Genomic DNA, 27591 nt, shown 5'->3' on the forward strand with positions numbered 1-27591 from the left:
AAAAATACACCGATATCAAGGCGCTCCAAGTTGTCAAGGCGCCGCATCGTGGAACTTGTTCTTGTGGAAACTGTACACCATTACCACAAAACACTCATTTGTGGCCATTTAATACAAATTTGTAGCTCCCTTTTCACTGTTTGCTAAGTAAATTGAGACCTTTTCTTGATGGAAATGGCAAATGGTAAAGATAGAGACAGTGGCCTGGACAGAAATACGGAAATCAGATTGCTTTTTCTTTTAGTCTGGGAATAAGCATTCTGAAAAAGTTAGGGTTGCAGGCCATTGATGAAAAAATACAGTGTTATGTCTGGAGCGCTAACAATGTCGGTGGATCTCTGGAGCTGTTTTTCTTTTCAGGGAGAAAGTGAAAATGTGGACCACGTGAGTTGCTCGAGCCACTGAATAGAAATCTCTGCCATCACTTCCTCTGCGATCAGATATTTTTTGGAATATCGACAAGGCGTCATTAAGGTGTGACACTTTGAAGTTGTTTAAATGTTGAGTACAATCATTTAAAAAAGAAATGTATTCATGACGGGCGGCCGGGTAGACCAGTGGTTAGCACGTCGGCTTCACAGTGCAGAGGTACCGGGTTCAATTCCAGCTCCGGCCTCCCTGTGTGGAGTTTGCATGTTCTCCCCGGACCTGCGTGGGTTTTCTCCGGGTGCTCCGGTTTCCTCCCACATTCCAAAAATATGCATGGCAGGCTGATTGAACACTCTAAATTGTCCCTAGGTGTGAGTGTGAGCGTGGATGGTTGTTCGTCTATCTGTGCCCTGCGATTGGCTGGCAATCGATTCAGGGTCTCCCCTCGCCTACAGCCCGGAGACGGCTGGGATGGGCTCCAGCACCCCCCGCGACCCTAGTGAGGATCAAGCGGTACGGAAGATGAATGAATGAATGAATGTATTCATGACACTCCTGATCTCTACTGGTTTTACACATTCCGAGGGGAACATGCATTAAAAGTTCACAACCGCCACTTAGATAATAACAAGAGTAAAGCACACGTCTCAAGACAATTTAATGCCCAATAGTTAAAAAAAATAAATTAAAACAAACAGTAAAGCAGCATTAGCCACAATCATTGAGTAATATTGTCTTCAGAGGTGAACTAAGTCCCAGTGAAGCTCCAGGTAGCAGACGCACTATCCATCTCTGCTTTGGACTGACAAGAGAAGTTAAACTCAAAGAAATATGGGTGGTCAATTACATCTGAGACAAAGAACAGAATAACGACACAAAATACACTAGCAAGTGCACCTCTGAACTGCTTAAAAATAAGGCTTTAGAGTTACCACCTCAAAGACCAGATTTGAATGCCATTCTTCTGTCATCAATGCAAACACTTGAGGTCAGTTATTGCTGCCAAAGGTGGCACAAGTACAACCAGTAATTAGGATTTGGAGGCAATTGCCAAGAATAAAAGAATCCAGCATTTCAAAACTGCATTTTATATTGACTTCATTGTGCCCAACTTGTCTTTGTGAAATGAACGAGTTTGATGTTCTTAAACACTTGCAGTGCGATGAACACGTCAATCAATAAAGGTGGAGGGCGTGGCACTGCATGTTGCGGCGTGTTTCCTCAGGTAGGAGCACGAATTCCAATCTTAATTTTTTTGGGTTGTCCATGTGTCCTCTTACGATGACAGTGCCTGATCACCTGTGATTTCAAGTACCTGGTTAAATTAACTGTAGGTCTTGTGAGATGCTGCCTTGTGACAGAGTTACATGGTGACAATAGAGATTAACTTTAAATTAACCTTCGCGTGGCATCAAGAGTTTCTTGACTTGCAGGGGTGTTTTCTCAGAACTGTACTTGTAGACTCTGCATGTTTGAACCCAGATATGTATACAAGAAAAGGAAACATATGTCTTGAACGCTCTCAAAATACAGTGATTCTAAAATCTTGGGGAAAAAAAATTCAAGTAAAAAAAAGAAGTAGCAACATTCCTCGACAACCTTAATTTCGCTTGGAAATTGCCGTCACTAACATGTCCTACATCAGCAACCACTGAAGGTGCTTAATGTACATAAGTGTTGGTCGTCTGCTGTCAATGATCATATTCATACAGTTCATACTGTATGATTGACGTCTCTACTTAGAGACTAATTAGTCTAAAAGTGAAGATCTGTTATGGGCTAGAGATGCAATGCTCAGCCCTCAACTCTGCCGAGATGACATATTTTTGGCACTGTGACGTCAGCGGTGAAGCCACAAGCTCTGTGCGCCGTTTCATTGTAATGTTTCCTGAACGGGGCTGCCAACTGTTTCCACATTTTTCAGAGAGTCAGAGGGCATCGAGTTTCCAGCGGAGGCCTTCAAGTCCTGCGGATGCAAATATTGCAACATAAAAATACAGTGCCGTAAAATTCCTGACTATCAGTTTCAATATTTTGTCCCAAAGCGGACAGGTCAACCACTCCGTGAGTTGTATAATTTTCCTGAGGAATATTTGTCAGAGGTCAAAGGAAACCTGTTCCAGCCAGCATTAGCACAATGTCATTCGAGACTTCTGATCAGTGAGCCTGTCAAGGCCGATGCGTATTTGGAACTGAGAGTCGCCACTTGGAATTGAAATAGATTTACAAGGGACAGGAGAAGTGAATCAATCTATTTTTTTCGTCAGTGGATGCTACAGCTTCTTGTTGACTTTGAAACTTAGCTTGTAGCCGACGTCTGCACATTTTGAGCATGACGTCTCTGATCCACTGGTGAAAGGACACTTTGATTCTCTCCTCTTCCATCTCAAACTGCTTTAAACAACAAAGCGTATGAGGGAAAAGTGGTGAGGACACTCTTTTGTTACAGCTGCTTCTGTTGTAAAAGCGCTATATAAATCAGGATGTATTGTATTGTATTTGTGATGCAGCCAGGATAGCAGTGATGATGAAGACAAAGAAGTATTTCTGTTGACACGCTCTTACCTGCACATCCTTTTTAGGCTGCGGCTGTGGGAGTCCAAATGTCGTCTTCTCTCTGCCGTTGCCGTCTTTAGGGTGTTTTGACAGAGAGGAGTCGCAGTCACTGGCTTTTGTTTTAGTTTTGGCATCAAGCTGGGATATCACATCAATGCCGCCTCTTTGGTCCGCCTCTGCCTCTGCATGGCTGTCAGAGTCCGACTGAAGGTCAGGCTCGTCCCCCTGCCCGACCTCGACGCGCCTCACGGGTCGTTTCCCGTCTAACTCGTGCTCCGTGTGGGAAGAAGCTGCGGTGCGCAAGGTCTCCACAAACATCCGAGCCGGCTCTTCTCTGGCTTTGTTTGGCCGCGAGCGGCACAACTGATCCCCGTGCGATCGGGCCTCCTCGAAACTGCGCCGTCGACGAGGCTCCGGCATGTCCCCTCGTTCCATGTGGCCACGGTCCTCAATTTCTTGGAGACGAGGCTGCTCCGGTGGTGGAAGTGTCGGATCCCTTCTATGGCGGCGTAGAGGTGCAGTGATGCCGTACTGGAAAACTGCCTGCACACTTCCATACATGAATACCTGAAAAGAACAATAGATTTGTCTTAACCGGGATTCCTCGATGAACCTCTCAGACTGCGATGCAATACGTGGGGGATAACGGCCAACTAAATATGACAATTCAAGCGCCTTTACCACAATGGCGAGCACGATCGTGAGGAGTACGGGGATCTGGAGAGTGATTGGGAGGTCTTTGAGGAGCGCTCTGAGAAACTCGCTGATCCCCAGGCCGACATGCTTCAGTGGCTCTGTGATGAGGGTCGTGATTGTAACGGAGATTGCCTTAACAGGAGGAAACACTTTGTATGAGGCACGTTCACATATCATAACTGCAACTCCACAAACACATTAAGCAGTTGTTGAAACTGACAATTTGATATTGAGTGTTATGCAGGATGTACCTTGGTGGGAGGTACCAGCAGAATAGGGTTGACCATGAGGACTTCATAGTATCTCTTGCAGGGATCATCCTGTAGAGTCCATGTGCTCCTGAACCACTCTGCAGGGATGCAAATCGCGTGTTGAAAAGGGCTTGATCACCACATCAATTGTCAGTACGCTCTGATTCTTTTGGGGGAATTTTTGCCTCGAGGGCTGCTCCAACAATTGTGTAGCCGTGGAGTTCGAGCCGCCTGGTGGACCACTTTTGGTAAGCACTACTAGCGTGGCTAGATGAGCGACTGGACGAAATGACATTCATATGATTATCATTTCTCAATAGCAAAACGGGGTGTGAAGGCCCACAAGATTAGAACGCCGCAGATGGATCCAAGATCAAACCTCAAGGCGAGGATAATCTCTTCTGTAACACTGTTTACATTCCGTTCACACTTTTTTTACGTGCCTGGCCTCTCCCGTCCAGACGTGTGACGCACACACACACACACACACAGACCAAAATCTGTAAAGTCAATAAAATGTAAGGTTTGCCCTAATTTATGGATTGTCGAGTTTTCATGAGACATAAAATCCATTAATCCAAAACTTTAAAGGTGAATTTAACTAGCACGCTGGATTCAGAGATGATAGTAATCCTTACCAGTGACATAATCTAAGGGGCAACTTTGGAGGAGCATGTGTATTTGCAGTTTGTATTGAATAACTTGTACTAAAATAATTTAATCAGAATACAAACATGACTAAACTCATTTTTGGAGCCGAGCAGTCAGTTAGCATACTAGAAAACAAGACTGAAATTACTATTAAACCTGTTTTTTTTTTTTGGGGGGGGGGGTTGTTTTGTTTTTCCTGGGGACATATTTTTCAGGACACACCTATCAAGTCAAGTCAACTTTATTGTCAAATGGAGAGAGAGGAGCCGCTGCGGGTACTATAAAATAAACAATGTTCAGACCATGCCAGAGGATGTTTAAGCTAGCTCTCTGAATGAGTTTCCAAGGATCTAATGTTTTCAGTGCCTCTTCCAGTCTCACAGGACACTTTGGGCTCAATGGGCACTCCCTTCTGAGAATATCTTGTTTGAAGCCTCTCAATGTTGTCTCATGATGTCAAAATATGAACAGCGTAATGAAGAGGACTGTGTGGATACAGATTGGAATCAAACCAGGAAACATGTTGGTTGATTGATGGATAAAATGCCTGTTGTCTATTTTCAGCTGCTTGTTTGAGAAGACAAAATTGTGCAACAAATACGAAACACTGAAACGCTAGATAAGAGCAACTAAAGGGTTATAAAAGATCAAATTAAGTTATCTTGTAAACGTGTATTTTAGATTGACCCTGGAATTTCACCCAAAAGCCAAATATCCTTTTTCTAAGTTGCGTGCTCTGTTGTTTCAACATACCTTTCAAACTATCGCGCCAGTCAATCGTCTTCACTCCAATGCATTTTTCGTTGATGCTGTTCATCTTCACAATGTTGTTTTGGTGCTCAGCAAAAGCAGTCTGACAGAATAAAGTATCAGAATCGCTGTCCAAAAAAGGTTATTTTTCAAAATATGTACAGAAAGTATTCCAACTCACCTGATACAGATACAACCAGTTCCAAACAATACTGACGAAGAAGCAGATGGTAAACAGCCGTTTAAACTGAACTAGCCAGGAGATGGCACACCACAGCTCAGTGCAGATAATGACCACGAAGACCGAAGTACACAGAGCCAGCTAGCAGATGACAAGTGGAGATGAGATTATGAGATGAAAACATTTATCACTCTTGAGTTTTGAACTTTTGCCAGTACATAACAACAGGGTCTATGATATGACCACCGGGCCGCGAGCTGCAACTAACAATCGTTTGTTTATGATCGGATAAATCTGTCAATAATTCAATGAATTCGATTTTTTAAAAGTTATTTCTATCCGTACATTTAAAAACAAGACATTATCTCAAGTTGAGAGTGCAGAAAATGCACAAAAACATTCATTAAGACGAAGTTACTGGTTTGGTCTGTAACGTCAGAAAAAAGGCAAAAATGTTGCTCATTGTTTTCCAAAGTAAAAGCAGATGTCTGCATATGCTGTATTTTGATTCAACGGAAAGATAAGTATGCTTTCGAGGAGAAGTACAGAAATCTGAGAATATTAAGTGTTGAGAAGCTTTGGACAATTTTAAATCAAACTAGGGCTCTAAATGATTTGAGGATTATTAACTGACTGAGCAAAAATGTCATTGTATGGCACACAACTCAAGGTTTCATGAAAACAAAGTGCAACATGAATGTACTCTGAAAATTAAATCACATACACATTCAACAAACTACCAAGAGCATAAATGACATTTTTATCAAACATCTAGTTAAGACACGTGCAGTCCGATGTGGCTCCCAGGTAACGCTGATGAAAAATGGTGGCACCTTGCATCATTTAAATTTCTCCTCCCAGGTGTGGACTTAACTGCAATTCCTTCGCCGCACCAAGTTATCAAAAAAAAATACAAAAATAATCATATCTTATCAATCTTATCATGGTCGGTCCTCGGGCATTTTTTCCTGTTTAAATTCATGAAGAACGCATTGACGAGATCATGAGACTCAAGTGTGTGATGATGATGCAAGAGTTAGGCTTGAATGATTCCTCAGGACTCCTCCCTTCTTACCTTTAAAAGTGTGTCCGGCTCTACGCCAAAGGTGTCTTCAAAGCGCCATCTCCAGGCCTCGTAGTCATGTGGTCGAAGGTCCACCAGTATCTGACTGACGGCGTTGTCCAGAGCGCCTGTTCTACAGCCTTCTTCATCATCGAGAAAGGTCTGAATCTCTGCCACGGCTTGTCTGGACAGTCGGATGGTGGCATCATAGTTTGCAGGGTCTTTGGGCTATATTTGTGAAAGGTGGGACAAATGAAGATGGCTCAAACCACTTTGCCCTGCGTCAACAAGATGCAACAGCAACGTACCACTTCAATTCTTTGCGTGTCCTTCAGGAGTCTGCTCAGGAATCTTTTAAAAACAGGATTGCATGTGACCTGCTGTGGGATATGCTTCATACTCTTCTTTTGGGCTTCAACCTGAAGAGACGCAAAGTGCATGTAATATTTGAGATGCAGATCATACAGTAGATTCTATCAATTCTGTCATTAAATGTCTTGTCTCTCAAATGATGCTGCACTTCAAAGGGTTTTTAATTTCGCACTGGATAGATGGTCAGACTCTGTGCAACACCACGATGGATTTGAAATGAGGCAATCAAAGTGCGCTTTACATGCAATCTCTGATCTCTAATTTGAGGGTACAGTATTTACATCCAAATCAGGTGAATGGTGTAGGAATTACAACACGTTTTATATGTGACTACACCTTTTGAAGCACCAAAAAGAATTGAAGACAGCTACAAAAGCGGTCTGGCAGAGCATCACCAGAATCAACAGAGCATCTGGTGATGTTCATGGGTTCAAGACTTCAGACTGTCCTTGATTGCCAAGGGTTTGCAAAAAAGTATTTCTGATTATGTGAGCTTGTCAAATTATTTTTGGTCACGTAAAAAAGGCACGTATAAAATGTGTTGCAATTCCTCCACTATTCACCTGACTTGGATGAAAATATCGTCAACTAAAAACTCAAATATTGCACTTACATACACAACATAGTTCGAATAAATTTTGGTGTGAGACAGAGCGAGAAAGATGAAAATTGTGTCAATGTCCGAATACAGCGATATCACAACAGTGGGAACACACCAACCTGAGTTTGTAAATCAGACAGCCGTTCTTTGCAGACGATCAGCTCAGCTTGGTTACAGTCGATGTGCCCTCTTCGAGAGGTTGGGACGTTTAAATCCCTTGCCGGCTTCTACAACGAACGTGGTTAAATAAATGTATTTCAACAACTACGCCATCGTGTTTCATTTGCATTTTTGTCATGTCAGTATATCATACCTGTCAACCTTTAGGAGCGCCAACCCGTACACGAAATTTTCAATGATATTTATTGTAGATCTCCATAATACAATGTCTGGTTAATGTCTAATCATCATTCTACTTAGTGGCATTACTGTGGTCAGAGTTGTATTCCTACGTTACTTTTTTCACCAACTCCAAATGCTGGACCCATCGGCTCGAATGTTACAGCATCCATTCATAATAAATTTGCACTGCAATAATGCTGTCAGTGTTTCTGGTGCAAGCGATTTTCGGAAATGTGTTTCCTTGTAGAACTTGCTTGTACACCAACTATGCAATTAATACTCTGCTGTTTTCAAATAGGAACCACTTGAGTTACGGTAAAGTTACCGGAAATGAAAGCATTCGAGTAGACTTGCACCATTCTGGGCAAAAGCAAACGGAACTACCTGTTAGGGGAAATTTTCAGAATCCGTATGATTTGTGCGATGCGGCCATGTACGTAAGATTCACCACAAAATCCGTATGAACTATGGATAAACCGTATGAGTTGGCAGGTATGGTATATTAAGGCTCTCAACCTCAGTGGGCTTCCTCATGGTTTTAGTGCTAGAGTCGTAGTTGAGCAAATCATACGGGTCAATCCAGTCCTCATCCTGCTGCTGACCAGAGGCCAGCGTCAAATAGCCGAACAGGATGACGAGGAACATCGTGCAGAAGCTTCCACCTCACGGGAACTTCCAAATCAAAATCAAAATGTAGTTCGGCGTGACTACCGTTCAGCCAAATGTACTTTAGAGCGTTGCGTCGGAGGACTAGGAGAGTTCTGAAGTCAACAATTGTCGCGGTTTTAATACGTCATCTTAGACAACACACCAGCGCCGGATTTGTACGTGCGGGCGGGCGCTATCCGGCGCTGACTAAATTGCGTCACGGGAAACTGGGAATTCGGAATAATCCCACTCGGGTTGTACTATTTGCGAAGTTAAAGCGCTCCAGGCGAACTTTAACAAGGCCGGTTCCGATAACTTTTTGGTTGTTGTTGTTCTGGTTCATCATAACACATTCTGACGCCCAGTAAATCTTTCTTAGTAATTTCCTTTATTTATTTAAAGGAAATCTATCTATCTAAATGTTTCATACACGTCATCGAATAACTTCCTGAAGATAGCATGCAGTAAAAAATAATCAAGTTATGTGACGTTATTTCCACTAACTACATTCATAAACAAATGCTCACAATCTTGTAAATTATGTTTTTCCATTTGGAAATTACTGTAAATTAAAAGCCACTGAATTCATTCAGTTATTGTGAACCAAGTAACTTCTGTCACTTATTCGGCTTTATGGAACCTTGTGTCATAGTTGCACATACTACAGTATGTGGCATCAAAGGTCATGAAATATTACACTACTTCCAGCACTCCAAAAGGACATCAGAAGCAATTTATTGCAATCTTTTTTACAAAAAAATGAATGGATACATTTCTCAATGACAATGACGTCCACAACTTTCTGCAATTGAGAGTTCAGACAAACGACTCTGTTCTGAGAAAGACAAGCACCTAATATTTATTTTTACTGTTCCCAAGAGCATTCAAGTCCTCCAAAGGAAAATGGTTGCAACTGATTAGGGGTCTTTCAATCAATTTGAAGACAAACTGTTCATGGACCCATGTTTGATCTATCTTCCTTTTCGCCCTTTGCTTATCTTCACTCCTTTTTTGCCACCTTTTGCCTGTCTTCCTTTTCCTTTGCCACCCTTTGCTTTCTGCTCTTTCCTTTGCATCCCACGCGCGTCTTTCTTCATACGACCGTCCACCACTCTGAAGGCGCCTTTGACACCAGCAGGCCGCCTCACTTTCCTCCCGGCTCCCTTTTTGGCAACGACATACGTCACTTCTCGCTTCTCTTTTCCCACACCGGCTTTCTTGTAGATACTGAAAGGATTAATAATAATGATAAGACAGTTAAACAAGTGGTCATTGTTGCATTTTTCCCTTGTGCTGAGAAGTCAAACCTCTTGAGTTGAGCCATCTTCTCCCTCTCAGAAATGTCCACTGTGTTCACAACAGCCTCTGCTTTCTTCTTAGCCTGCTCCATCTTCTTCAGCATCTAGTGAGAAACCAACAAATCTTTTTCCCCTCCAAAATCTAGAGGCCCAAGAAATCTGTAGTCTCGTCAAAGAACCAAATCAATATCCTTACCCTCCTCTTCTTCCTGGCCTTGGCTTCCGCGACTTTCTTAATCGGCCGGGCATTGATCTCCTTCCACTTCTGTTTATACTCCTCCACCATCTCCTTGGTGACCGGCACTGGCTTCTTCCTGTGCTTATTCTCGTCATTCAGGAACCACTCAGGTACTTCCCAAGGCTTGTCAGACGATGCAAACCTGCGGAAGCATAAACGTGTGCTCACTTATCCGCCCTCCTCCTTTTATCTTCAGCCGACCTTCCCAAACATTTGGCTCCTACATCTGTTTCTTTTGGGTTGCTGATGCTCAGAATAAAAGTTGTGACTTTTTTTTTACATTCATGTCGGTTGTGTTCTTTATTTTTGTTGCAATTTGTGACTTTAGCTAAAACGGCAGGGGGCATTTATTTATTTCATTGTATTTACTTACTGAAAATTCATTAAGTACCAGGCATCCAAAACACAAGGAATGGTATGCTACATTATGGTACTGTAAGATACATGTGTAATATTATAAACTCACAAAGTATGAGTATTACAGATAATTACATAATTCTGCAAGAGTAACTTTCTAAATTTTGAAGAGTAAATTGGTACATTGTCTTGTCAGTTTTTCAACCATATTCTTGCTTGAATTGCAAGTAAAAAACTATTGTGAGAGATTGACAGTTTCAGTTTGTTTGCCGTCAAATTAAACACAAAAAGAGAATTAGAGGTTGTGATTTTAAAACTACCAGACACATTATGATAAATGATTGCATATAGGCAGAACAAAACTATCAGCTGGCTGGCCTCACTGGCCATTTGCACACAGTGTCCATGCGCACCTGTGGAAGGAGTTGTCCACCAGATCTCTGGCTTTCTTCTTGGATGTGGCAATCTGGCAGCCAAGGGCGAGGCCTTCAGCATCCAGGATGCGGGCTTTCTTACCTTGGCGCAGAGCACAACAACATGTACAGTATGCTTCCAACAGGAAACTGATGACTCAAAATCTGATTGTTTCACACATTTTGTTTTTATGTAGCCCAAATTAACTCACTGGTGCTTTCGACTGGAACAACCTGGAAGTCGTCATCGTCATCACCGAGACCTGCCCCGGTGCTACCACTTGTCCCGGTGCTGCCATTAGCCTGTTTCAACTTGGTTATGAATCTAGAAGAAACAACAGACTTGTGAGTGATTCGTTTAATGATCCCTTGACTTTCTATGACAACTAACTCTACGTATTGTGAATAAAGTTCCATATCGCCGTTTTCCGGAACTGAATGTTTATTAAAATGTGTTAAAACTTGATTCAGTTCGGCTTATGAGTACATGTAAATCTGTATTAAAATATTCCACAATTGATAACGTTATACGAGTACGTGTGATTCTGTTGAAATGTCATGCTTTATAATATTTGGCATGGGTGTTTTCTATGACAAACTGTATGCACAGTCAATTTCCATGAGCAGTAAAACTGGGGCGTTTTTGAAACATATCCTTTCTCTCTCTCTCTCTCTCTCTCTCTCTCTCTCTCTCTCTCTCTCACACACACACACCCACACACACAAAACTGAAACTGAAACATTTCAAAAATGCCCCAGCTTTACCGCTCATGGAAATTTCCTGGATATTTTACCAGAACATTTTCCATCTCTTTGCAACCCCAGCGGCACATTAATAAAACAGAAATGAATTGAATTACTCTTCATCGTCACTGTCATCTGAGTCGCTGTCACCGTCTTCCACCGCTTCCTTTGAAGTCTCCGCCTCTTCTTTTACATTTGGAGCAGCCTCCTCATATTGCTCTACTTCCTCGGCTTTCCTCTTTTTGCCTTTTCCTAAGACATTTTTTAAAAAATGTGGTCAATACCCGAGTATGGTGCAATATCAGAACCTCTGATCATAACTCTTACTATCAATTACTATTGTAATTTCCCCATTGCGGGACAAATAAAGGATATCTTAATCATAACCACGGTCAAATTAAGCATTACTGAGCACTTCTATGTTCAAAGCTTTGTACATGATTCCCAAATGTTATGATGTTTCTTTTTCAATGTTTTAAGTTCATGAACATGCTATGAGCAAGTTCAGAGCAAATTTCACAGTTGTCACATTTAGTCAAATGTAAGAACTTTTTAACACCACTTTGATCAAATTAGCAGTCTCATTAAATACAGCCACCAATATGCACTTATTCGGATCACACAATCCAACAATATACTTTACAAAGCTTTCCAAAAGAAAACACAGCAGCATTATTTGTTTGTGTCCATGGATATTTTAAGATCTCTTTAGATTTAACATTTTTAACCAAGGACCTTAATTTCGGAAAATCTGATTTCAGACTTAAAAGGGACTTGCTCTCACGAGCGTTACAAAAATATAGGTTTAAAAACATACATAAATAAATATTATAGTCGTTTTTTGTTATAGCAGGACAAGAAGCTTAGTCTTTGGATGGACAATACAATTAACAAAATTTCTTTTGTAGAAAATCTCTCATGTCTGCATACAGGATATGCTAGTTATAATTTGAAGCATCCATCGCCCATTTTCCGAACCACTTGATCCTCACTAGGGTCGCGGGGGGCACTGGAGCCTATCCCAGCCGTCTACGGGCAGTAGACGGGGGACACCCTGAATCAGTCGCCAGTCAATCGCAGGGCACAGAGAGACGAACAACCATCCACGTCCACACTCATACCTAGGAACAATTTTAGAGCGTCCAATCAGCCTGCCATGCATGTTTTTGGGATGTGGGAGGAAACCGGAGCACCCGGAGGAAACCTACGCAGGCCCGGCCGGGGAGAACATGCAAACTCCACACAGGGAGGCCGGAGCTGGAATCGAACACGGTACCTGTGCACTGTGAAGCCGACGTACTAACCACTGGACTACCGGGACACTTTATTCAAAATACAAGCACTTTCAAATATTAAAAATGCTTAGCTATACTAAAGTCGGGCATGTTCTAGAATTTTGACCACGCTTCTACAATTCTTTCTTAAAACTAGCAACAATATTTACCCGGTTGCTGGTTTTGGATCCACTGTGTCTGTCTGAGCTCGCTCTCAGCATCTCCTTCTAGCTCAATCTCAGAAAAAATGTCCTACAAAAACCAAACAATTCACTCAACAACAAAAAAAATAGCTCATCGACAGGTGGGAAAGAAAGGGTCATTTAATGAATTGCGTTGTGGGACAAACCTTGCTGAACCACAAGTTGGTTTCACGCTCTCTCTTCTCATCTTTTCCTTCAAGTTCCACGAGTACACCACCCTCCTCTTCGTTGTCGTCCGCCTCATCTTCCTCTGTGAATGTCACTCTGAACACAAGCAGAGTACGCAATAGTCTAGGTCGGATTTTCGTCGTCATTTCTAGGCGTATCATAATCTACCACAGTTCAGTGCAGAATTGTTCCATTTTGCTCAGATCTCTCACTCACTTCTTCTTCTTTTTCTTCTCCAGCTCCTTCTGTCTGCGTTCCACCTCCTCCAGTTCATCGTCATCCAAATCAGAGGCCAGGGACATGTTATCTGCTTGGTCCTCCTCAATATCAGAGAGGTGGAGATCATCCTCTCCCTCCGCTAGGATGTCTGCTGCCTTCATGTCCCCCTTAGAAAGATCATCCAGCACCTGACGAGTGGAAGAAGAATGATCAGAATGCACCTCAAAGGAATCACCCAAACTCTTTGTGTACACCAACCAACTGTAACATTATTGCTACTTACTCCAATATAATGACATCCTCTGCACGAGCTGCATCAAATAATTCTGATTTACAAAAAATAATGCCCACCTCCCACCTTATTACCTCAGAAAATTTTATCGTTTGAAGTAGGGCTGTGCGATACGGCCAAAATGTCAATATTTTTGCCGGATATCTCAATATTACAGTGGGTACAGCGAAAAATAATTTTAATGAAAAAACTGAATATTAAACCAAAAGGGGATGGGAAATGTCGTTTATTTATTAGAATTTAATGAGAGCCATCAACATTAACAGTCAGCAATAAAACTAAAAATAATTAAAATCAGACTGTATTGCAACAACGCTTTAATGATCAACAAAAAATGTATTCTAACATATGTATACACACACACACACACACACACACACACACACACACACAAACACACATAAAAGTGTGTGTTGTTCAGTCCTAATTTGTCCATGCATGTCTGTAACAAAGAGAAGTGGTTCAGAGTGTGGAATGTTTTGTGTGGCTTGAAAGAAAAAGAAAAAAAAAATAATGTATGCATTGATGAATTACTTTGAAATACACTCATAATTAAAGATAAATGATGACCAAGTGACAGCTGATTACAAAAAATGAATCCTAAGTCGGGGCACTGTTAAGTGACGGTAACGCATGTGTGTGCGTGTGAGTGCGTGCGTGCGCATGGTATAACCCCAACCTCTTTCTTCTTGATGGTGTGGAGGGAGAACAAGCAGACATCATTGTTGTCAGCAATGGAAACACCTGGCAGATCCATCTTGAGCTCCACCCTCTCCCTCTGTTTTCTACGCTCTTTCAGCAGCTTCCTCTTTTTCCTGACAGCAAATAGTGTGGGTTCACTTGAAATCTTAGGACGAGAGCATTGAACCGGTAATGCCGTACCTCTTGAGATCAGCCACCTCCTCTGCTTTCAGCTCGGCCAATTTCTTTTCCATTTCTTCTTCTTCATCATCATCACCCTCCACCTCTGCTACCTCTTTGTTCTTCTTTGGCTCGGCATCTGATTCATCCCCCTCTTCCTCAGAACTTAGCCTTAAGAGCGAAGAGACACGATTGGTGGTTAAGACACTTGGGCAGACACGGCGCTTCATCCTGGCATCTTGTACCTGATTTCCCCATCAAGGGTCTTGGCCTCCTCCTTCAATTTCTTAGCTAGGTATCGCCTGAGCTTGGTCCTCCAGTTCAGCAAAGCCCTGGGTTTGAACAATAGCGAGAGCAAACATTACACCACATGTAAATTGTCAGTACCTTGGAAGTAGTAACATGTAAAGTTGTAAGGAATGGTACCAGGGATTTTACCGGAGTTCTTTGCGGCCCAAAACTTTAATGTCACGACAACACTCCTTTATCTCATCAGTAGTGGAGCTGTGAGTCTCCAGGTCTGGGTTGTCAAAGGTGATCTAGAAATAAACAACAGGGTGAAATATCATCAGTCTATGAGGAACACTTCACGTTGACTTACAGTCCGCGCAAAAGATCAATGTATAGATCAGTGGTGTCAAACATACGGCCCGCGGGCCGGAACAAGCCCACAAGGAGGTTTGATCAGGCCCGCAGGATCATTTAAAAGTGAAAAAAATGCATAAAAGACACAAATGAATATTTTTTATTAGGTGCAATTCATGGAATTTCCGCTAGGGGACACACCGTTTTGATCAGAGGAAAATACAACATTGTTTTGATCAGAGAAGAAGACAACAGCAGCCTCAGTCTGGACATGTGTGGCATGTGAATACTTTATTCTTTACACATATTATAGCACTCTCCTTAGTTTGTAAGGTGTAGGCAGGGATTACATTTAGATTTTATATGCTCATGTAAATTGTTTAAAAATTCCTTTTTTTATCAGAATCAGAATCATCTTTATTGGCCAAGTATGTATTACACACAAGGAATTTGTCTCCGGTATAACACGCTGCATGAGTATCATCATAAACAAGGACAAGAAATTGTTTAATCTTAAAAGTGCATTACTATATTTTTCAATACCAATACCACTTGTTAAGGTTTTGTGCCTTTGTACAGTCAGTGGGATCAGTTGCAATGCATGTGAAAGATAAAAGTGCACATTTGTCTAAAGAAATCCTAGGTGCTTCATGAAATGTTTTGTAAAAGATGTGTTCATTAAATGTCAACATTTTCCTAGTGTTCTTGTGCTTCTTTAGACCAAAACAAAGGAAAGACATTATTTTGGTTATTCATAGCAGAGTATGGTATAATTTTTAATGGTCCGGCCCACTTGACATCTACCGAGGCCGTATGTGGCCCACCCACAATGTGATGCGAGTTTGACATCCCTGGTGTAGATGGACACGGTGTAGTCTGACTCCTTACCTCACTGGCTTTTCCCAAAAAGTCCACGGGGTTTTCAGCTTTGACAAAGGTTGTAACAGTGCAACTGTGGAAAAGGGTCAGGTCGCCATCAGCGTATCCCTCGGCCTGAGGCACAAGAAGATAATCTGGGTCAGTAGAAGACCTCTAAAGGCATTAGAACCACGGACCTTTGCACTGCTTGGTTAGCATTAACTCATTCAATCCCAGCCATTCTCACTGGAGCAACCTCCTAAATCCCAGCGTTTTACTGGATTTTGACTGATCTTTCAAGGCCCACAGAATATTTGTTTCTAAAGCTATATAAACAAAGTTTGGACTCTCTTCTTTTCATCTTTTTCCATTCTTCAGCAATCGTCATTACAAAATGGCTAAATTTCATGAAAATGGTGATTGCTGGGCAAAAAACAGAAAAAAAGCTTTTGGTAAAAGCATGCATTTCATGCATGTGAGTCACCACTGCCACCTACTGGTCACTTTTTTACATGATTTACAATGCAAACGGTTTATTCTCATTCACAGATTGCATCAGACCCTCCTCTATATGCTGCAAAAGAAAAGGACTTAGACGTACAAGTACGTACTTGGTAGGCGGGGCCTAATTTTAAAAAGACGTACAAGTACGTCTTGTGGAATGAAAGCGTTAAGCTGAATGTACTTAAAGCTATGTAAACATCTAATTCTCTTGGATTCATCTTTAGGTTGACAGAAAACCTTAACTAGGAGCGGAAATGAACACACTCAAGTCTCTTTTCGGAGCAATTGTTCACAACCTGCTTTTTGTGAAGTAAGGTGAGTTGAATGCCACCAAACAGCACTCAAACTGCTCATTTTGGCTCGCAAATCCAAGCCAAATCAGCCGAATCATGACTCATATCCCGAAAACGTTACCAGTAAGTATGGCAATAGAACAAAACCACAGTAAATTATGAGCACAGCCATTATCATGTCACCAAAAGACAACAGCAGTGACTTACATTATGACAAAATACACAAGTGGCACCAAGTAAAAGGACAGGCCATGGATAATTAACAATAACATGACTGTGCGTTAATAATTAGATCATTATTGGTTGAACACAATTATATTACTGCATAAAACCAACCAATCTCTCAGAAAAAAAAGAATGCCCTGAGTGTCCCTCACAAGACTTCAGTTTCAAGGCTTTACGCTGTGATTGGCTTTCAATTTAGTGTTTGTTTTTTGTCATTTCTCATTTATGCTTATCAGCCAAGATTGGCTCTTTTATTGCTTAAACGTCTTGTTATTAAAAGTCTATCGACGGTCAAAATATTTCCAATGCAGGGCAAACTGGAGGTGGACCAGTGTCCAGTTTGTGTTCATGAGATTCCAGAGTGATATAACCCAAGTCAGTGTTTAAAAATATGATTATATTCAGGCCCCCAAAACGTTTCTATGAAGACAGAATATACTGTAAAAAGAATGCGTATAAACTAAAAACTTATTCTGGGTAAACCGCATTCATTATTGTTGTACTGAATCAACCCACACACACTGTACCTTTGGCTTTTTTTCCGGAACCAGTTCTTTCACAGTTTTGGCCTGCACCTCCACCTCTTTAAATGCATATTTGGGGTCGAAGAACTTGGCGTCAATTTTGTCTGGCGCTAGAAAACCTGCGGATGAATGAGTAGAATAATTTGTTGGCCGTTACAAAACCAGGCACTATAGTTGCAATCTAATCGGCTACTGACCCTGGCAAATAACAAAGATTTCCGCCGACTCATTCCTAGACGCTTGGGGCTTGGTGGCTTGAACTTTCTTGAAGAACTGCTGGAAGATCCAGAGCAGCGGCTGGTAGTCTTTCGAGCGGAAGACCTTGGTGACAAACGTGCCCCCTTTCGTCAAGAACTCAGAGGCCAGCTTCAAGGCCATGAGGGTCAGGTGGGCTGGTAGCAAAAGAAACGAATAGCTCTTGAGAGGTTGGCTGATGATCAACAAAAGATCATTTACACAACTGAAAAAAGCTTGATACATACATTTTTTTACATAATGCATAATAACTTTCCATGGTGATGAAGGAGTTAAGTGACTAATTGAATTGCTATTTTGGAAACTAACAGCTAACGATTAGTTTTATACGGCAATTTGTCCAACATTGCTGATTTAGACAAGTGTCACATACCCTGGGAGAAAGCATCATGCTGCCAGTTGGCTCCTACGTTTGGAGCGCCATCATTTAGCACAACATCAACCTTCCAGGTCTGTAGCTCCTTTCTGAGGGCCTGCACATACAACATAAAATCATCAATGAATAGAAGATCAATTCGTCCAAATGCAGGAAAAATAAGCTGTTTGCGTCTCTGTTGATTTAAACAATTAATTTCAGTTCCTTCAAAAACATTTTGAAAGGATTTGTTTGTTTGTGGTTTCTGTTGTTAAAATCTGACATGGATTGCTTGCACTAAAAACCCGGCTTCAAATGGAGAGGAGTTAGTTCACAAAAGTACAGTCAAGTTTGTCAACTTTGTGATTTTTCCAAGTTCTCTATTGTTTGTTTTTTGTGACTTCAGAGTTTAATTCTTGAATTCTTGAGAAGAAAGAGAACATGAGCAGAATCATTTTCATGTTGTTCAATAATAAAGATGCCTAGTGCAAGTCAGCCATGTAGTCAGTCTGATTCCCTAAGACTCAGTGTTTATTTTATACGTTGTAAAAGCAACACTTTGCCTCAGCTGTACAACTTTAAAGGAGCAAAGTTGTCACTCCATAAAAACACGCATATGGACCACTAGACCCATGTCGTTATATAATGTAAAATGAGTTTACATGTATAAATGTTAAATAAAATTTATTGATAGTCTACATATTACACATAGTTCGATTATTTTTCCTGGGTATGCTGATACAAGGTAACACGAGGGAAAGTTCTAGCTTGTATGAGGAGATGTTTCTGAGTAGACCGAATAGAATGTCAGTGCCATCCATTATTTCTTCAAGCGAATGGTAGAATTGAGTTACAGTATAATCAGAAATCTTATTTTGTGAGGGAAAAAAATATTTTAAGGCCATATTTTCCAGCATTCACCATTTCACTGTCTAAGGAGGACTTACCTGTCTGCATTTCTCAGTGGTGATGTCTTCTTGAAGGGTCACTACATTGGGGATGGGTTTAATGGGCACCAGGTCAACACCTGCAAGAAGAATGTGTACAATTAGAAAAAGAAAAACAACACAGAAATTTACTGGGTCAGATCAAAAGTGCACATACCAATAACAAGGCTTGAAACAGGCATAAATTTGGACGCCACTTGTAACCTGTGAATACAGTATCATTCAGCCAAAACCAGTCAATAATATAAAATTTTCATGTCATTTGCCATTTTTGGCACCGCTTATCCTGACAGGGTCACGGGGGGGGGTCTAGAGCCAATCCCAGCAGACTTCTGGCAAAAGCGAACTATACACTGAACTGGTTAGAGGGAACACACACACTCTAGTCCAGGGGTGCCCAAACTTTTTGGATCGAAGATCTACTTTTCGACCAACTAATCTCCCGGGATCTACCCTTACCGGCGCGTGCATGCGCACGCGCGCGCACACACACACACACACACACACACGCGCACGCCATGATGAGAAACAGCCTGAAACGGAGGCATGCGACGCACTTTTGCAACCTGTTAACTATCGTAGCTCACACGTACCGTTTTAAAGTGCTTCCCTGGACCCTCCTAGATTCCTATTCTTTGCTCGTTCCCTCGGTGAATTGTACACGAAGCAAACTCTGAATGAGAATCATGACAATAATAGATAGAGCGCAACAGCTCTGATCACTAGCTGCAATTGCAATCTGCTGAGCGCTAACAACTTCCGGTGACGTAATCGCGCGCCACCGTAAATTTAAGATTTACCTGCTTTATCTTATTTTTTTGAATATATATTTTTGGGGTGAAAATGAGACTGATAAGATGATTAGTGTGCAGTGTATATTAACACAAAAATATATCACTAACATGTACAAAGACACACAAATGTTTGTTTCTTTTCTCCTCGACAATGCTCGGATCTACTTGGGACCTGTCTTAGATCTACCGGTAGATCAGGATCTACCTAATGGGCACCCCTGCTCTAGTCTATAACCGATCCCATACTGCCCGCACACAAGTTATTACTTATAGTATTTAACACTATTTAAAATCGTTCTTGCACCATACAATTTTTTTTTTGTAATTGGATGGAGACTGGCAAAGAAATGATTTCATTGCTCAATCCGACAGCACAGATGACAAATAAACACCTGAATCACATTTTAAGAAAGATGACTTGAATTCATTTGTGGAAAGGTGACTAACCATCCTCCAGGAGCAGCGCACAGGTCTACCAAAGCTCGAGCTTTCTGAAGAAACTGATATTTACGATTAAGTTGGATGAGTTTGAATGATGAACGAGACCGATAACCTGTAAAGGACACGATAATTAAGAATTAGGAAACATCTTTCATGCTGCACTCTTAGTCCAGTCGGGCATAGGTACATTGCTATTGCTAAAATAAAAAATGATATATTTCTGTCAGATCGTTTCGCTACCTGTTTCTTTGGCTAAGTGGTAGAATTTATCTTTTCGGGTCTTTCCTACTTTGAGCTTCTTCCCCATTCTTGTTTTGACAGCAGCTTTACGCTGGAAATTAACAAAACTACACTTCCAAAGGGTAACAAAAATAAAATCACTAGCATATGATGAAAACAACACGTGTGAGTCTTGGTGCGCATATATTAGACGTCACGCGTTTCGTCTTCTTCGTCTGCCGATGATTAGCCGGACGGAGGGAGAATAGCGTCACTTGCTGGCTGCACTTGCTTTTCGCGTCAACATTTCCAGGACAGAAAGCTCCTAAGTCCCAACTTTCATCTTTTTCCATTACAGGAATAAACAGAGGTGGCAATTAGTAAAATTACTCATATTTTATACTTAAGTAGAAGTGCAGGTGCTTTTGTAAAGAAGACTTGGATAAAAGTAGAAGTGCGTATTCAACTATTTTTCTTTGGTAAAAGTAAAAACAAAAAAGGAAAAATAGAGATGTACCTCAGTACACGAGTTAAAAAAATCTATTTTTACTATTGTAAAATATATTAATATATTTTATAACTTGCCAAATTTTTTCCCTCTTAATAACTGTATATATAAATAAAATCATAAATGGTCATAAGACAAAAAGCTACCGATAAGTATCATTGGTTCAGGCTTTCATCTCATCAAAACAATGTGATTCCATCACTATGGTAACGTTGTGAACTGAGAAACCCCAAAACGCTAATGATTGATACACATGTGTTTTTCAGGTTAGAACGATTTTTTTTTTTAACGCCAGAAGCCCACGTTTTTTAGGCTTGCACAAGACACAAAGCGTTCACCACAAATCATTTTTGGAGCAAAGAACATTAAACAATTCTCTTAAGCAAGGCATTGAAAGGGGATAATCTTGCATTTCTGAATTTGTTGCATTGTCTGATGTCCCGTTCACGCTCCCAGGTTCATGTTCCTGCTGTGCCTGTTTTTCACCCACATTCTAAGTCTGTAGGATCTCAGTAATTATTTCAGTCATTCGATCCAGTCCAGGGTGCACCCTGTCTCTCACCCAAGTCTCAATTTTGATTTATTATAATAATTCTGTGCTCAAGAGCACATCAATAGTCGTCAGGAAGTAGACTAGCATCTATCCAGCAATTACTTTTACATTTACTGTATGATATCCCCAACAGCATTAGAACCATAACCCGCCAGTTACAAAGCTCAGTTGCTTTTGCCCAAAGCTACTTCAAAATGTGTTGAACAGAACAATAACAAGTGTACCAGCCTGTTTTAAAAGATCTCACAAGCAGTCCTGGAATATGTTTGTTTTTATTCATTATTCCTTTCACCATCAACCTAGAACGGCTGCTGACTTTCCGGAGCAAATATCTTGAACCGCAGAAGCTGCACAGAAGCTGTCAGAAGGGCCTGTTTCTGGACCGAGTGTTAATCAGTCCCAGGACAGAGAATGCACTTGCTGCTGCTGTGACCAAACTGATGGCTCCAATGGCCCTTGTAGCCTGCCAACAAAAGAAAGAAAGCAGAGGAAGTCTAATTTAAAAAAAAAACACCAAGCCAGCATCTCTATGATTTTTTTTCTAAGTTGCTGTTGGGTATTAAAAGCACCAACACAAAAACAAGAAGTACCTACCAATATAAATGTTCTATATAATGTAATATTGTATACATCAGTTCCGCTGCTGCTGCTGGTATCAACCATGTGGCATATATGTGCATCTACTTTCATTATCGGATTATTTGAAAATACGCCTGCATAGTAAAAGATGACTACATTTATGGTGGTATTTTTGCTTCACCTGCCATCTGGAAAACAGTCTTGGGATATTCCTCCTTTAATCATTTAATCAGTGAGTGCTTGAGCCGGTTCCCATTTTTTTTCTGTGATCCAAATGGGCTGTTAGGTTCTTTTCTGTTCCAGCAAGATTACACATCAAATTCTTAAAGGCACGGTTGAATGAACAGTATATGGAGTGGTGGAACCTGAAAATGCTCACCATAAAATGATTTAACACGCTTTTGTCTGAGATTTTGCGCCTGGTGCTATCTCACACCCAACATTAGTCACATGACATTTTCATATCCAATGGCCACATGTCCAAATCCTTCCGTCCAGATAATGTTTGTTGAATGTGAGCATGTTAGTTGCCCCCCAAAAAGATGAATTTTGCAGCACAGTGGTGGTGTGGTTTGCACATTTCTATCACGAATCAGTCCTGCTGGATCAACGCCATCTCTCACGTAAATTCATCTGGGGAAGGCAGCAGATGACTTGCGATCCCGCATGAGGACAAGCATGAGAAAAGATGGATGGATTGCTAATAAATTGAGTATAAGCCACCTGTTCAGACACTCCCTCCCCGTAACGCAGCAAGGTGACAAAATGCTCGCAGTTACTGCCCAGTAGGTCATAGGACACCTCCTGGCCAATCAGGATTTGCGCTCGCTGGATGATCTCACAGACGGGCAGGGGCGTGTGGTTGTGATCGTACTTATTGTTGACACGGTACGAGTCACTTCCCACCACCTCCTTCAGTAGCTGCATGCGCACCACCGCCTTCCGGCTGAAGACGGACTTCACGCTGGACATGGCGGCGGCCTGGCTCTCGTCTGGAGACAAGCATCAATGGCTGATGAGATGAGAAACAACAAGATGACATTCTTCAGAGGGTTCATATCTTTTGACATTAGGGATGATTTAAAAGGTGAACTTCGGGGATTCTGGATTTATTCATTTTTTTAACCTGTCATGATCAGCTGCAGTATGGTGGATCAGTAGCTCTTTTCATGCTGGTACAGTTTTGTTCTATATGAGAGTTTGACATACTCTTGATATTTATTGGAAATACGGTCAGACAGATTGATGTTTGACAGGGGAAAGATAGAGAGAGAAAAAAAAGAAAACAGTTCCAGTGTATGTTGTCAAAGATTGGCACTGACCAACAGGAGTCAAGTTGATGATGTACCCATCTCCCAGGTAGAGTGCCCAATGCTGATAGGCTGGTCTGAAGATCTCAATGAGATCCCCAGGCTGGGGGTCGCCAGAGGGATTAGCAGGGTCATTCGAGGCCATCTACACACACAATTTAGACAGTTGAGCATTTGCATTTCACAGCAGACCTGAAACACGGTGCTTTAAAAAAAACATGTGATACAGCAATAGCTCACTTTTGATGAAACTGATAGCTATTCAATTACAGGTGTATCTCAGTAAATAGTCTGAATACTGCGGAAAACATTATTTCAGCTAAAAGAGAAACAACAACCTCATTACATAGGTTCACGAAATGTATTTTTCAAAATCTATTCTCCAATTTTAATAATCATACACATACAGAAATTCACTATCTCAAGAAATTAGAACACTGAATAAGACACAAACCAAAAGATTTTTTTTTCATAATACAATAAATGATTGGTTACTGGCGCTCTGAAAAGAATACTCCTATAAGTTGAATGAATTCAAATTTATTACGATGCACCATTAAATAGTTGTTGGAGATGTTTCACATCCACTGGTGAAAGGACACTTTGATCCTCTCCTCTTTCATCTAGAACTGCTTCAGACAACAAAGTGTATGCAGAAAATTGGTGAAGATTGCACGACTGTCTGTGTCCTATGTGTTGTGTTGTGTTATTTTTGTTATTTTGACTTCAAAATGGCGACATGAGAGGGGCTGCCTTTCCAGCAGCTCCTATATTTTGTTGTTCTACTTCTTCCATTCATAACTTTGCTGCTGTGAATTGGGAATGTCTCCATTGCGAGACTAATAAAGTTTTTTCACATTTCACATTTCACATGAATTGCAACTTACACTAGAGCTTTGTTGATGTTTAGCCATCCCACAACATGCTTCCACAAGTCCTAATAAGGAAATAAAAACAGACTTCACTATCAAATGATCCTCTAAAAATTCATCCATCCATCCATTTTGTAATCAGTTTATCCTCACAACGGTCGTGGGTGTGCTGTAGCCTATCCCAGCTTCTCTGGCCAGTAGGTGGGGTACACCCTGAACTGGACGTGAGCTAATCACAGGGCACATATAGATGGAAATTCATCCACACTCACACTCACAACCAGGGACAATTTAACAGAGTTCCATTAACTTGCCACACATGTTTTTAGAATGTAGGAGGAAACCACAGTACCCAGAGAAAACCCATGGAGTCACGAGGAGAACACGCAAATGTCATACAGCAAGGCCGGAGTCGGAATCGAACCCTGCACCTATGCACTGTTAGGCGGACGTACTAACTGTGGATCCCTCGAAAATTACACAATGAGTCCATTTGAAAAATATGTTGCAAGGTCATTATTATCACATTAAGAAGTACTTTAGATGTGTTGTTTTAGCAATGCTACGACTGAAGAGAGGTTTATCTGTTTACCACTGTCTTGGCTTATATAATAAACAAAAACATACGATTTGGAATTAGTGACGAAAAGTTAGACCTTGGTTTTTATCCGACCAAAACAACTTTACCCACATATGTTTGGGATATGTATGTTTTTGAACGTTTGAATGTTTTCAACCAAAGTTAAATTTGTTGGCAATAATTTCCAAAACATACATTTGGCGCAAACCCAACTCCTCTCATCACCAAAAGAACTCCATATTATGATGCTTCGGGCTATTGTCTCCAGTTCCGACTATTCCGGTCCTCAAGGGCCCCTCATCTATTTTTTTTGGTGTCCCCCTCCTCCAAAAGTGAAAAAAATATCCTCTGGATTTACTTAATTGAAACAAGTACATCGGTTGCACATGATTCCAATGTGGTGAAGCTATGTAATTTTCCAGCGTTTTCCTCAAAAATAAACAAATGGCACGTAGTAGTGCATCATATTTTAAACGTGTGCGACTAAAAATCATTTTCTCAATGAACACACCTGATTCAACTGATCAGGACTGTAATCAGGGTTCTGAAAAGCTGTCTGATGAGCTGATCGTTTACATTAGGTGTGTCAAAGGAGGGAGATATCTAAAAGAAATCCAGTGGCCCAAGACTTTTGCATTGTAGTACAGTGTCTAAGAGTGGGCTTCTAAGAAATAGTGCATAGAGAATGCTAGATGGGATGGCACACCATGTAAAGGTCACTTGTACATACGCACCACACAATACCACTCATCGCTCACACACACACACACACACACACACACACACACACACACACACACACAAAAAACCAGACGCACACAATACACACACCTCGCTGCCACAATAACACTGACACAATGGGGAAGCTGGCAGAAAAATACTTTTGAGTCCATTTTATGTTACATGATAAACACTTCCATACTGTCGCTATGCAGGCTGTCTGAAACGTGGACACCCCATGACCGTTAAAATGTTTAAAAAATTGACATGTGTTTTTCACAGGATAGTGACAATATGCACAAAAAAGTAAACTTCAAAACACTTCCGGTGGCTATTAAGGGTGCATATTACTGGCATCAAAACACCCTGTAATTCATGTCTCCCATCACAAAAGACAATAGATATCAATAAATATCACACTTCAAATGTCAACAGTGAAGTTTCCCAAACACTGGTCGAAAATGTCTACGTTTTTTCCTCAGCTGTCTATTCGGCACACAGTTTCATGCCAAATAGCTTTCTGAATCAGGATTATTGTCATTATCATGAATTTAGGCGCTGAGGAACAAGTTTGTGAACCGTGGTCTTTTGAGTATGAAATGTTTGGAAAACCCCGCTGTCATAGGCAGCACAGTGGTATCAAAGAACAAAACAGGAGCAATACTTACTCAAACACAAGCAGTTTTTTCTTTCTCACCATTTTAATTCTCCATTATAAGTCCATCAATGACCAGAACATAAAAACAAGCAGAAAGAGAAAACAGAAAGATATTAATTCCACGTTTCTCTGATGGCAATTTTGAAGTTTACTCAAGGTCCCAAAGCCGAAGCAGAAGCTGGAGGTGGATGCGTTCAACGTCTATGGCTGATGACAGTGGTGCATTCATGACCCACACACTCACAAACACACACATACAAAGGACACACACGTAGGCACAAAGAGGTGTTTCCTCCCCTACATTGTTCATGTCACCGCTAGTGGTTCCATCCACTGACGGTGACATGAACACACTCAATAAAAGCAAAATGGAAAGTAGCGCTAAAAAATTACCTGATTTAATTAATGATGGATTCATTTCACTTTATTGCTCAGGGTATTTTATTGTTATTTTTAAATTGAAATTTTAAGGAGATTCAAAAACATGGCTGCCACATAGAAGTCACTGTTGCCAACCGGAGATGCAACAAGATCAAAACAACTACCAGCTTCTTAAAGCCGCATAAAGAAACAAACAATTCTAGTGACACCATTGGAATAATTTTCACATTGTTTTCCGTATGACAAAAAAGGAGCTTGGTGGAAGGCAATCAGAGTCAGCTGCAGTAAGCATTGCCAAAGAAATTGTGCCAATTTCTACCTTGCAAAAATAGCATTCGTCTGCAATTAGAATCAGAAATCGATTTTTGTTTAAAAAACTTAGCCTAGCCCGAATGGAAACTACAATAAGTGAATCAGGCATGTCATTTGTCTGTGATGGTTCTGCCATCTTACAAACTTATGTCATGTCTATCATAGTTGCTTGTTATTGCAATACTGTACTCGGGGTAGCCTACGCTACGGAGACAAATTCCTTGTGTGTTTTACATACTTGGCCAAAAAATCTGATTGTGATTCTGATTACAGTGCAGACCAGAGATGGGCAACGAGTGAACACACACACACACACGCACACACACACACACACACACACAGGCACATGCAGTCATAAATAACTACAAAATATAAAACACTTTACTACTATGCATAGAGGTGATCCATCATATTCGTTTGGCATGTGTTGTAACAAGTTTGAACCTTTTGCTCCTCCACATTCCTGCACAATAGGGGGTTGGATAAATTCTTTGCTGTCTGATTGGCGGTTGCCTCTGTGTAGCGTTTGTGAGCTGCATCAAGCTCACTTTAGCGAGACCATGACCAGAAG

At 41.1% G+C, this 27591-nt stretch overlaps 3 protein-coding genes and 1 long non-coding RNA gene across 8 annotated transcripts; 1 reads left to right on the forward strand and 3 right to left on the reverse strand.

The window, feature by feature from the left end:
• Nucleotides 1–1010: 1010 nt before the first annotated feature.
• Nucleotides 1011–8638, reverse strand: clcc1 (chloride channel CLIC-like 1). 2 transcript variants are annotated; one of them, XM_052072740.1, is made up of 10 exons: nt 8349–8638; nt 7610–7717; nt 6826–6936; nt 6530–6745; nt 5455–5595; nt 5277–5376; nt 3873–3970; nt 3607–3753; nt 2935–3492; nt 1011–2335 (listed from the first exon to the last, which is right to left on the reverse strand). In XM_052072740.1, exons 1-10 carry the CDS (start codon nt 8475–8477, stop codon nt 2243–2245), a joined length of 1701 nt encoding a protein of 566 aa, XP_051928700.1. In that variant the 5' UTR covers nt 8478–8638; the 3' UTR covers nt 1011–2242. The 2 variants fall into 2 exon arrangements, with proteins under 2 accessions (XP_051928700.1, XP_051928702.1); XM_052072742.1 differs by having other exon boundaries at nt 7610–7811; nt 8349–8627.
• Nucleotides 8639–8845: 207 nt separating this feature from the next.
• On the reverse strand, nt 8846–20770 carry ftsj3 (FtsJ RNA 2'-O-methyltransferase 3). The gene is made up of 21 exons (XM_052072739.1): nt 20569–20770; nt 20335–20440; nt 19251–19297; nt 19094–19173; nt 18165–18264; nt 17734–17928; nt 17540–17655; nt 16021–16125; nt 14986–15086; nt 14793–14879; nt 14569–14718; nt 14366–14501; nt 13392–13582; nt 13154–13271; nt 12975–13056; nt 11647–11782; nt 10999–11111; nt 10787–10889; nt 9975–10158; nt 9788–9882; nt 8846–9707 (listed from the first exon to the last, which is right to left on the reverse strand). Exons 1-21 carry the CDS (start codon nt 20633–20635, stop codon nt 9452–9454), a joined length of 2568 nt encoding a protein of 855 aa, XP_051928699.1. The 5' UTR covers nt 20636–20770; the 3' UTR covers nt 8846–9451.
• LOC127605334 (uncharacterized) lies at nt 13208–13983 on the forward strand. The gene is made up of 2 exons (XR_007963565.1): nt 13208–13302; nt 13415–13983. It is a non-coding gene; the product is annotated as an uncharacterized LOC127605334 (long non-coding RNA).
• Nucleotides 20771–21861: 1091 nt separating the features above from the next.
• Nucleotides 21862–27522, reverse strand: plaat1 (phospholipase A and acyltransferase 1). 4 transcript variants are annotated; one of them, XM_052074239.1, is made up of 5 exons: nt 26338–27505; nt 24385–24434; nt 23510–23642; nt 22911–23179; nt 21862–22071 (listed from the first exon to the last, which is right to left on the reverse strand). In XM_052074239.1, exons 2-5 carry the CDS (start codon nt 24409–24411, stop codon nt 21970–21972), a joined length of 531 nt encoding a protein of 176 aa, XP_051930199.1. In that variant the 5' UTR covers nt 24412–24434; nt 26338–27505; the 3' UTR covers nt 21862–21969. The 4 variants fall into 4 exon arrangements, with proteins under 4 accessions (XP_051930199.1, XP_051930198.1, XP_051930202.1 ...); XM_052074238.1 differs by having other exon boundaries at nt 21862–23179; nt 26338–27511; XM_052074242.1 differs by lacking the exon at nt 24385–24434 and having other exon boundaries at nt 21862–23179; nt 23510–23600; nt 26367–27522.
• Between the last annotated feature and the right edge of the window lie 69 nt (nt 27523–27591).

This window comes from Hippocampus zosterae, chromosome 8 (genome assembly GCF_025434085.1).
Source record: "Hippocampus zosterae strain Florida chromosome 8, ASM2543408v3, whole genome shotgun sequence".
Taxonomy (NCBI): domain Eukaryota; kingdom Metazoa; phylum Chordata; class Actinopteri; order Syngnathiformes; family Syngnathidae; genus Hippocampus; species Hippocampus zosterae.